Below are 12,408 nucleotides of genomic sequence, written 5' to 3' on the forward strand. Positions count from 1 at the left end.
CGATGTTGGGACCCCACCGGGTGATGGTGAGTCCCGCGGCTGAATCCGAGCTCCGCGAACGGGCCGGTTCAAACTCCGCGGCCCAGGGCAGACGAAGCTGCCACCCTCCAGTCCAGTGGATGAAGTTGTTGTCGCGGGAGCTCCGGAGAACCGTTCACCAACCTGGGACCTGCGAGCTCCAGACGTTGTCGTCCACTGGGCCCGCGGCCGAATATTACTGAGTATTACTATGCATAAGCCCAAAATTAATTAAGTACACATGTATAGGAATAGTACACTGAGACAGTATGCACGAGTTGCCATGTTTGGCGCCGTTTTTCATGATTCAAATCCAAGTCTGAAAGTTGTTACAAATGTAGAGTTCTTGACCTGGCCACAAAAGCCTGCTGTCCTGGCCAAAGATCTTAGAGCGGAGATCTTTGGTCCTGGCAATGCTGCAGGGTCGGCCTGGCAATGAGAAGTTGGTGCCAATCCACTGCTGCTTCACCACTCCGTACCGCTGCAGGCAGCATCTGATCCCCGCGCTCGGCCCCCTGCAGTAGCTCCCAATCCAATCGAGACCCAGGCTACTGCAGGGTCTTCAGCAGCTTACTCCACCCACTCATCGATTCGGACACAATGACCCACAAACCGTCGTCCCTCGCCACCATTCAGACCAAATGTCTGCAATGGAATGATTTATCTTTTATTTTCCTTTTGGCATTATTGTCGTAAGGTTGAAAGATTTAACAAAACACCAGTCTTCATTATTCTAACAGCTATTTTTGACCTTTTCATAATTTTAAACAATGCAACTTAGACCTAGGTCTGCAAATTAACAAATAGAGTATATAGGAAGAAAGGAAGAATGACCCAAGATGTAATCTGGACGTGGGCATGGTTGGATGTGGTGATGAGGAACAAGAGATAGCAGACAATTTCTTATCGACTTTGAACTGACAGGCTGATCTTTGAGATTACTAGGACTATTGATTATAGGATGAATTGCAAATACATTTCTTGCAGAAGATGCATTGACACAATTTAGAAGAAGAATAAAAAAAACCTTAAATGAGGAACCAGCTGTGGTATCCACTGAAGATTTTATTGAATACTAGAGCAAGCGGGACCCGTTGCGGTGGGGGGGGGGGGGGGCGGGGCTTCGGACACACGCACGCGCACACGCACACGCGCACACACACACACACACACACACACACACACACACAACCCCCCCCCCCCCCTTGAAATTATATTAAAATTCATTCGCTCCTTTTACCCCATTGGCCACCCTATCCACTCACACATAACCCCCAACTGTGCAGGTGCGGCTAAGGGGGGGGGGGGGGGTAGAGTGGGAGAGGGAGGAGGGGTAGTGATTGAGGGGGGGGGGGGCACGGCATCACAGGGGAGGGCTGGTTCCCGAACACAATAATCCACCAGAGAGGGAGGGGGGAGGCCAGAGAGGGAAGGGGGGCAGAGAGAGAGGGATGGGGTAGAGAGGGAGCGGGAGATAGAGAGGGAGGGGGTGGAGAGGGAGTGCGAGGAGGAGGGGGTAGAGAGGAAGTGCGAGGGGGTAGAGAGGGAGGGGAGGGGGGAGAGGCAGCTCCTACCAAGGTCGGAGAGCAGCAGCCTCCCCCCGGGTCCGAGCAAGGCTGCGGGCGGGCGTCGAGCCGAGGGAGGCTGCGGGTGGACGTGGACTCGAGGGAGGCCGCGGGCGGACGAGTAGGCATCGAGCCTGGCTCGGCCCGCGGCAGCAGCCTCCCCACCAGGCGTGAGGATGCTGAGCGGGCGGTACCACTCTCCATGCAGCGGAGGGCTGGCTGATCTTGGCTTCTGCGAGGGGAAACCCACCCACCCGGACGATCGGGCGGGGGAGGCGGAGAGGACGTCGTCCCCCATGACGGCCAAAGATCGCCAGGTGGGATCGGGATCACCAGCGAGGAAAAGGTGTCACGATTCCCCAAGTCCCTGCGATAGACGGAGGAATTGCAGGTCTCCATAGACGGCCTCTCCCAGAGGGAGTAATGGCTGCCCGGGCCACCTTTCCATCGCGCTGTCCCGCACCCTCATCCGGGTGGCGATAACGACCGCCGCTGCCATGTTCTAGAACTTCAAGAAGCCCAGTGGAGCGCACAGCACGACCTGAGCAGCAGTTTAAAAATGCTAAGTGACAAATTTAACGAAGTGAAAGTTAAGAAGCCAAGAAGTACCGAAGACATAACAGGGGTGAAGTCAATCGCGGCGCGAGCAGCTGCAGGCAGTCAGATCCATTGTGACGCCATCAGCGAGACCATCTCGTTTATTTTCTAAGTTATTTGAGATTTGTGAACATTTTCATAAATAACTCGAGAAATAATGCATGACATTTTTAGATAAGGCAATTTATGACATCGTGGCGTAAATCTCTATCGGAATATGTAAACATTTCACCGTTAGCGCGTCGTGTTTTCGAGGAGATGTGAAACGTACACGAACATCACACACTCAAATAAATACACATCCAAGATCAGAGTTTTACAAGTATAGAGATAGTAAACTTTGGAAATTGCAATGATTATAGTGCCGATCCTACATAAATTTGACCAGAAATTAAGCAGTTGTAACAGCAGTTTGATGGATGGACTTCAGTTGTCCCTCAGTGTGAACGTAGAACATAGAATAGACAATAGACAATAGGTGCAGGTGTAGGACATTCGGCCCTTCAAGCCAGCACCGCCATTCAATGTGATCATGGCTGATCATCCCCAATCAGTACCCCGTTCCTGCCTTCTCCCCATACCCCCTGACTCCGCTATTTTTAAGAGCCCTATCTAGCTCTCTCTTGAATGCATCTACCAGGTCTGAATATGGCATGACTGAAAGATTCTGTAGCCTTTCAGAATATAAGAAAAGCTGGGTCCAAATCAAGCTCATCCAATAACAAGTTATTACTTATCTCTGGAGCGTCAGCTATTTTTTTCAATCTTGGCTTCTTTATGGCCTTGAATGAAGCACATGTTATTACTGCAGGATTCCATCTTAATTTCTTTATTGAAAAGACAACCTGTCCTCCATATTGTGTTCCATATAATTTACAAAGTCATTCAGACTTGGCACCGAGCCATTCTTTTGTTCTACTAGTCCATGCTTTTGTAGACGAATGACTCAATTTTAGATTTGACTATTAGATTTGACTATTAGCTCTTTCAGTTTGTTCCTCCTAATCCAAACTGTTCAACTACTTCCAATCACAAATGTATGTTGGATTAAAGTGGAAAATGAGCAAATTATTTTTATTCTCTGTATTACAGATGTAAAGCCAGAACTCTCTTCCTTGACTCAGTCTTCTAGTTATCTTGGAAACCCTACAGAGAGTACACTGGGCAAGTTGGTGTATCCTGAGATCTGTATGCTGGAGCTCACCCTGCTAAGTGTCAGCAGTCCCAGCCTTGATGTCCTAACCCATGTCTTCAGCAGCCTGCTGGAGATTGTTCAACACAATGAAGAAAATGCTGCCTCCATTTACCAGCAGGTAGAATTGAGTATGTGGGGGTAAAAAAGGATGCAGAAATTTAAACGTATTCGAATCTTGATGGAATAAAATCACGTGCTAAGTATTCAAATGATATAGTAATTTTAATTAATCAAATTAAAGAAAACAACATCAGATGGTATGTTATGCCTGTAGAATATTCAGTAATTCAAATGGGTGATTTGGATTGCAGTCAACTCTTATTTAATGTATTGGCTCTTCTATTGTATGACCTGGAACTGGTGTAATATATTCTACTTTCATGGATAATAGTTAAGAAAATATTTATTTGCTTTTACAGCAAAGGAATAGGCACCAGTTTTTATTTGTTCTGTGGCCTGCGTTACTTGTTTCTTCCCTTCTGTTCATTGTCTTCACCAGCTTACCCATCTGTGGCTTTTTAGAAAAATAAAATAACCATGCCAAAAATGGGGATAGGTGTTCAGTCTTGGGACATTTCAATCTTAAAGTATTTATCCGAGGAACATTTAATTTAAAACTCATGGTGTTTTCCTGTCTGGTTGTCCCTGCTATTTGTGAAGAAACACAGTAGATAACAAATGTAAGGCATCCACCTCTTATCTTCTGCTTTATTGACTTGGATCACTAACTAATTAAGTACAATGCTTGAAATGGTTTAAACTGATCTTATTTCAAAAATATATAATCAAGAGAACTTTCTTTTTCAAGCGAAATGTAAATCTGCATTTATGACAATTACTATTTTTCATGTTTTCATGCTTTATTTCAGGGAGCAGTAACAACTATTCTAAGTGGTTTTCAGAATATTTTGAGCCAGTCTGGGATACATTTGGAGGGTATGTGTAAACTTTATTTTGCGGAGCTTCTAATTGTATTTATTAAAGTGTATCATTAGTGTGCAGCAATATGACCTGTCTGGAAATGCGATAACCATTAGCAGTTCACCATCAATTACATGACCCGGTAATCATTTTTGCTTGTTTATACAGAGTGCCAAGCAGTACTTGTGGAATTATTGGTGATTTTAACCAGATCCAGATTGTCAGCAGAAGAATTAGCCCTTTTTCTGAAATTGTTTTTGGAAAAGACCCCTCCAACTGTGAGTACTAATTGTTTTATTGAAAATGTTTTCCAAAGCTGAATTAATCTCGCAACTAGATTAAGAGAGCAAAGAAGAAATACAATTGTCAGAAATTCAATTTTGTGCAGAATACACAGGAGAATTCATGGCAGAACATGCTCAAAAGTGCTGTTCTGAAGGAAATCATGACAGAATACTTAATGCTCCAAACTTCCAAATTACAAAACATTCTAGTCGACATAGTTTTACGGGGGAGATTGTGGGAAAGCCAAGAGCAGCTCCCTGGAGATGCAAGGAATTGCAGATGCTGGTATCTTGAGCAAAACACAATGCTGGAGGAACTCAGCAGGTCAGGCTGCATCTGTGCAGGGAATTGTGACGTTTCAGGTCGGGACCCTCTTCAGACTGATTATAGTAGGGGGAGAAAGCTGGACAAAAGAGGTGGGTGGACAAACCCTGGCAAGTGATAGATGATTACAGGTGAAGGGGGTTGATTGTACATTGTAAGTGAGTGACAAAGACTAGAGTGGAAAGGAAACATAGAAACATAGGAAATAGGTGCAGGAGGAGGCCATTCGACCCTTTGAGCCAACACCACCATTCAATGCGATCATGGCTGATCGTCCCCAATCAGTAACCCGTGCCTGCCTTCTCCCCATATCCCTGGATTCCACAAATAGGAGACAAAAGGGTGCCAGATAAGGAGAGAATGGGAGTGACATGTAAAGCCAGAGAGATGGTTATAGATGGAAGGGGAGAGGTGGGGGGGATAATAAATAGAAATGAGGAACTCGGTGATGGGAAATTAGTGTACAAAGGATGGGAAAGCAGGGTGACGGGGGAGGTGGAAATAGCGGGAGAAATGGGTGCGCACCAGGGCAGGATAGCACAGGAAAGAGAGAGGAGGAAGGGGGATATAACTTGAAATTGGAGAATTCAATGTTCACACAGTTGGATTGTATGTTACCCAAAAATAATATGAGATGTTCTTCCTTCCAAGCAAAATATGAGGTGCTCTTCCTGTTTCTGGTATTTTTTACTGCTGTGATCTTTGAGAAAATTCCATCTAGGTAAATTTTAGTTCACTTGCCTTGCATCCTTTCTGATTCTAAAAGAATAAAATATATGAATAAATGTCCACATCCTCACTTCACTAATAGAATCATTAATAGTTCAGAAAATAACTCTACTCTAATAACCAGTATCTAGTTTCAAGGAATATTTGTTTAATAGGCTACTAGTTTGATGTCAATGTATTAAGAAAGAAGAAGGAAGCAGTGGAGGGCAGCATAACAAATGATGAAATGAGAAAAGTAATAAGTGAAACAATTGTTTGGAATTAATCTCATTTTTCATTCCATTCCTTTGCTTTATGATTCATTGCACCATAGTTAATTGTAGATTGTTAGGCGTGGTGTTCCAGAGATTTTTAAAGCAGTGCATTGTGCTGGCTGCGGCAGATAGTTCAGAAGAGCGTGGCTGGCATTCAGATGCCCCTATGTTCGGTAGGCCTGGACTTAACCTGGGAAATGAGAACATATAAAGTAGGAACCCACAAGACTGCTCTGGTATTTAACACGATTGTGGCTGGTCTACCTACCACTTGAACATAGTTGTTCTGCTTTATCCCATACTTCTTGATTACTCTAACATACAGAGATTTGTTAATTCCATTTATATATGTCCAGAATGACTGAGCCTCCAGCCTTTTGGGATATAGAACTCCATAGATCCTTCACTCTTTGAATGAAGAAATATCTCCTCATTGGAGTCTACCCTTTATTTTGACATTTTAGCTCTGAATTCTAGACTCCGTCAAAGGGAGTATAATTCCCCATATATCTTGTTGGGACCTCTAACAATTTAGTGTGCTTCAATTGCATCACCTTTCATTATAAACTACAGGCCTAGCTTACTCAGTCTCTCCTCGTATAAATAATCTGCCATTCTCAGGAATCAATCTGATGAATCTTTGTTATATTCCTTGTAAGGCAAATACATATTTTTTAATAAGCTTATCAAAATTGTACTCTGATGTGGTCTAACCTAGGCTCCTTATTATAATGATGTAGTGGCATCAGTTGCTTTATTCAGACATTACTTGGTTGACGTACATGCAAGTTTGGTCCTCTAACATATTGTCATTGATGCTGCAGCTGAGCGAGGGTGTTGTCTCGAGCGCAGCTACCTGTCGACTGATGATCTCCAGGTGAGATCTGCTTATGTAGCAGGACACTCCCCTTAACCCATGTCGTCACGAGACAGCCCTCATAACCACTGAAGAGGGTTCGACCGTAAGTGGTCTAACTATCAGCTGACGCCACAATGACATCTTTACTCTTGTACTTAGATACTTTGCCTTCATTGCCTGCCGGACCTGCATGTTTTTTGTCAGTGACTTGTGTACAAGGACACCCAGGTCTCTGTGCATCAAAAATTTCCATCTAAAAAATACCCCGCAGATCTTTTACTTTCCTGAGTAAGAATGCCAGTGTACATCTTACTCAACTCCACCTCTTTATGTAGAATCTCAGTAAATTATTTATATTAGATTATTTATGAATACATTTTTATTTTAAATTTGCACAATAATTTACAGCATGATTTATAGTATTTAATTATTGCTGAATGTCAGAGGCTTTGTAAAAGTGGTCCAAGGATTTCACAGAAATGTATTTTCCACTGCATCTTTGCTTCCTGTCAGAGTGCAGGACCAGCTGGTGCCGTGCTTACTGCCGTGGTCTTGCGAGTCACACTGGACACCACTTGTGCAGAGTCAGCTGATTCAGCCTTCGGCATCTGGCCCACATAAGTATGGATAGGTGGGGATTGTGATTGGCAGCGCAAATGCAGGGGCTCCAGGCAAAAATATAAATATTTTCCTATTGTTATCTTCATCTGGGAGCCATTACTTTAAGACTTGTACAATGAAATATTGAAGAATTGGTATTTGTTTTTATATTTCAGAAAATACTGCTTGGAGGAATTCTGAGCATAGTGGAAGCAAATATAAATATGGTCCCAATGCAGTACCTTGCTTTCCCAATAGCATCCAACTCTAAAGTTTCTGGTAGCATTTCATCCATGCAGAAATCCAGTTCTGCCATCAGCAACAAGAGCTCTAACCCTCTAAAGCGTGTCAAGATCTCACAAAGCAGAAGAGAGATAGAACCTGACAGATACATCCACCAATTATACTCTCCTTGGCACGTGGCTCCACTCCACTTACCAATTGTTGGTCAAATCTGTTGGCCACATATGTCGGATGGCTTTAGCATTTCACTGTGGTTAAAAGTGGAAGTACCTAAAGGAATGGATGCGTTAAATAAAGTTAAAAAGCAAAAACGAAATTTGCTAGACACTTCCAGAGAGAACAGTGTTGACATCACTGGTAAGAATAGAATTAATTGTTGTATTTTATTGCGAATTAATAACTTATGTAATGGAGTATTGTTTCAAAATAATTTTCATGAAAGACTTTTAGGAATGAGGAAGCTTACCACATTGTGCAAATTTGTGGCCAATTTAACTTCTGCTTATCTATTGTTTGCACTAGAAACATCTTAAATGTTAAATCTATAAGAGATCTATTTTGAATGTTAATTTATTTAAGCAAGTCTTCACACCAGGCATTCGTGATTAGTGTACCTACAATTGTTTAGCTGTAAAATCTAAAATTGAGAGTGCAAGTTCGGAATTGAGAATGCATGTTGTCCCTACTTTACTCCAGATAACATTCATGTGGCAAAATCCTTGTATAACACTTTAACGTGATGATGTGAGGCAAAGTAGATGTCAAATAACAATGAGACAGAGTACAGGAAGGAGATTGCGAACCTCGTGGTCTAGTGTCGAGACAACAATCTTTCTCTCAAAGACAGCAAGACAAAGAAGATAGTGACTGACTTCAGGAAGCGAAGTGGTACACATACCCCAGTTTGCAATGAATGTCCCAAAATAAAGATGGTTTAAAAACTTCAAATTCTTAGGAGTCAATATTACCAACAGTTCTCCTGGACCACTCATATTGAAGCAATGACCAATAAAGCACACCAACACCTCTACTTCCTCAGATGGCTTAAGAAGTTCAGCATGTCCCTAACAACTCTCACCAATTTCTACAGATGCACCATAGAAAGCACTTTATCAGGATACATCACCGCTTGGTTTGGAAACAGCACCATCCTAGACTGCAAGAAAATGCGGCGAATTGCGGACGTAGCCCAGATCATCAGACAAACCAACCTCCCTCCCATTGACTCCATTTATACCGCACCTAGCCTCGGCAAGGACAGCAGCATAATCAAGGACGAGTCGCACCCTGGTCACTCCCTCTCCTTCCCTCTCCCATTGGGCAAAAGGTATAGGTGTGAAAACACACACCTCCTTTTCAGGGACAATTTCTTCCCAGCTGTTATCAGGCAACTGAATCTTCCTACCGCAAGAAGAGAACAGTCCTAAACTACTGTCTACCTCATTGTTGACCCTTGGACTATTTTTGATCGGATTTTACTGGCTTTACCTTGCACTAAACGTTATTCCCTTATGTATCTCAACACTGTAACTGGCTCAATTGTAATCATGTGTTCTCTTTCCCATGACTGGTTAACACGCAGCAAAAGCTTTTCTATGTACTTCGGTACACGTGACAATAAACCAAACTGAAACTGAACTGAAGTAACTGAAACAGCAATTATATCCTCTCTGAGAGAAAAATGAGAGCAGTGTCATTATGGTCTTCTATAGCAAAAAAACAATAATTTGCAAAGTGATGATTATACAAATTCTGACCACCATAGGTCTATCTTTACGATTTGTATCATGAACCAAATATGTAAGGAACTTTCCACAACTGTTGTCATTTCTTAAGAACAGAGTATGCTATACGTTTCCATGTTTTCATCGATCTATCACAAATACACAATTTGAGTTCATGAGCACTTAACTCGGTCTGATTATTGTGAAAATGGTAATTTCAGGTTGCTTCTGCTGCATTTACATTTATAATGATCTGGTTCAAGCTTCTAAGGGAAGCCAGACAAGGATGGATTGACAGAATATTTGTGGATAACACTATATTATTCAACGACAGTATTTTAGTGGGTTAACATATCATTTGAATATTTGTCACAGAAACAAGATAGATACACTAATGTTGTGAAGATCCAGTAAGATTCAAAATAGATCTCTCTTAGCTGAAAGGAAAGAACACCTTTCAGAATGTTTAGTCCCGATAACTGCAATTAGTGAAGTATTTTTGAAATGTACTCAAAGTTGCCATTTAAGATTTAAGGTTGCAAACTTCAACTTGGCCAGGTCTAAATTAATACTAATTTTAATCATCCTATAGCATCTTCTTTGGCTAATGCAACTGCTTATTGATGTTGGTTGTGAGATACGTTTTGTTTAGGAGATTAAAGAGACCTCTGCTGCTCTTGACGGGTCATGGAGTCTTTTGTGTCCCTCTCAGGAGGCGATTATCTCAGTTTAACATCTCAATTGAAAGGCAGTTCCTCATGGGTGAGCACTCCCTCAGTATATAGCATTGTGATGCCAACCAGTGGACTCGTATCTCTGGAGTGGGATTTGCATTTACTGAGCCAGAACAGATACCTCATGACCTATCATCTTTCAAAGGTGGCAAACCCTTGAGAATGTGGAGCCATAGAGCCTTCTCTGCTGCGGTTCACAATTTCATTGGAGCTCAAGTTAAAACAAAGCTAACAATTTTCATTATTTCAGTTTTTACTAAATTTCACTCATCTTTATTGAAGATTATTCGTGGTTGTTCATTCAAGTTCCTGACAATTTTAAAGATAGCTATCTGCATTGCTTTCCCCCCACTGTATTGGTAACATGGTTGCAATATGTGCCTGCTCATCTTTCCTGGTGATGAAAATTTTTTATTTTGTTTTGCAGAAGACGAGAAAACAACAGGCTTATATTATGATGGTGATAAACTGATTGAAGATGATTGTCTTCATGTCATTTCATTGGGGTCTAAAACAATGATGCTGCAAGTTTGGGCTGATTTGAACACTGGTGGCTTTGTATTCAGGTGGAGTGTGACATTCTGAAGTATAATGGGATATTGAGTGGGATATATATCAGAAATCAATTGGCTGAATTGGTTTATTTGCTTCAGATTCCAGCGTCTGCAGTCTTTATTACTATTTTGATAATAAGTACTGTTATTTAAAATATGGATGATACTTAGTTAATTGCCCAATGCTTGCTCCCATGAATTTGTAAGTGTGTTGATGGTTTTGGAGAGCCTTGAGTAACAAATCATTTAAAAAAAAGTATTATAATGTTTTGGAAATGATTCCTAATCACCATGCATTATCACTTCTGTGACTACAGTTGGCTCTCAATTCAAATAATAAAGATGCATGGGATGCATGAAAAGTAACTTGGTTTCTTTTTGCAGAATTTGCAATGATTCAAATGATGACTTGAAAGCAGGGATTCTGGCACAGGCCGAGTCACAACAAAATATTATAACTCCGGGCAAATGGCAGCACTTAGCACTTACCTACACACAACGGTCGGAAAACAAAAAGAATGTTAATGGCATGCTTTCACTTTGGATATCGGGGCAAAGGTATATTCTTACAATCCTCTCAAATCATGTTAAAGCCTTCAAATCAATTATATTTCACCACAACTGTAAAGCATTGCAGACTAGATTATGTTGTTCGTCCAGAAATTGACTGTTTAAGCTGTAATATCTCACTTGTAATTGCACTGCACCATAAAATTGATTCTGAATATCTGCGACCAAAGCAGAATAAAGGGCCTGTCCCACTTTCACGACCTAATTCACGACCTTTTTTACTCGTGGACATTTTTCATCAGGCTAGAAAAACGCCCTGACCTACTTGATGCCGCGAGTACCTACGGAATCGCATCACGGCCTGCTACGACCTACCTACGACCTCGTGATGACCATGCTGCGAGAATGAGTCAAGGGCAAACTTGGCAGAGGTCGTGAATTAGGTTGTGAAAGTGGGACAGGCCCTTTAAGCATTCCCAACGAGTTGTTCTGGAGTTAATGCTTTATGAGTAACATGAGGGAAAATTACCACATTCATCATGTGCAATGTATTAATCACGAGCATTAATAACATATCATTGTTCAGGGTTTGCAAGTATCGCTTAAAGAAATCAGTGGATCAAATTTTGTTCTGCCCCTGCCCCTGCCCCCGACCATGTTCCACCATTCAGCGAGAACATACCTGATCTGTGTCTTTACTGTTTATCCTGTCTTGATGCCATATCCATTATCCCTGGACTTCCACAAATTAGACTTTCAATGAAGTCTAACACCATCTTAGTTCCTCTCCCTCCACTCCTCTTTCTCCTCAACAGCTTCTTGAGGGAGTGTGTTTCTGATTTACAGGGCTTCCTATGTAATTAAGAAAAGTGACCTCGACCCTGAATAATCTTGCCCTGATATCTAGGTTTTCATCACCTGTTCTGTGTTTCCCTGAAGAGGAAATAGCTTCTATCTATCCTGCTAAATCCTTTAATCATCTCAAATGCCTCAATTGGATCATCCTTTAATCTTCTCTAATAACGAGAATATAAGCCTAGTCTATGAAACCTGTACTCATTACTAAACCTTCTGATTACTCTTTCATTCTGGTGAAACATATTTATTCAAGGCACACAAATAGTACAGTTGATTTTACTGACCCTGGTGAAGATGTGCTGGTGGGACGGTAAATTGTCCCTGGTGTGGGTGGGAGGGTGACGTATGGTGATCAGGATATTAGAGGAAAATACCATAAATGCAGGCGCGAGCGTGATGGTAGGCGTAGACATCGCCTGGAAGGTTTGTGTCCACGTG

At 41.9% G+C, this 12,408-nt stretch overlaps 1 protein-coding gene across 1 annotated transcript in view; it reads left to right on the forward strand.

Annotated features, from left to right (window-relative positions):
• Nucleotides 1-12,408, forward strand: part of lyst (lysosomal trafficking regulator) — a 212,164-nt gene that overhangs the window by 110,652 nt on the left and 89,104 nt on the right. The window contains exons 9-14 of the mRNA XM_033021759.1: nucleotides 3,273-3,493; nucleotides 4,245-4,311; nucleotides 4,465-4,574; nucleotides 7,524-7,947; nucleotides 10,476-10,614; nucleotides 10,987-11,160. Of these exons, the coding sequence (XP_032877650.1) occupies nucleotides 3,273-3,493; nucleotides 4,245-4,311; nucleotides 4,465-4,574; nucleotides 7,524-7,947; nucleotides 10,476-10,614; nucleotides 10,987-11,160 (1,135 nt within the window). The remainder of the gene's footprint in view (nucleotides 1-3,272; nucleotides 3,494-4,244; nucleotides 4,312-4,464; nucleotides 4,575-7,523; nucleotides 7,948-10,475; nucleotides 10,615-10,986; nucleotides 11,161-12,408) is intronic.

The sequence above is a fragment of the Amblyraja radiata genome, chromosome 5 (genome assembly GCF_010909765.2).
Source record: "Amblyraja radiata isolate CabotCenter1 chromosome 5, sAmbRad1.1.pri, whole genome shotgun sequence".
Lineage (NCBI taxonomy): Eukaryota > Metazoa > Chordata > Chondrichthyes > Rajiformes > Rajidae > Amblyraja > Amblyraja radiata.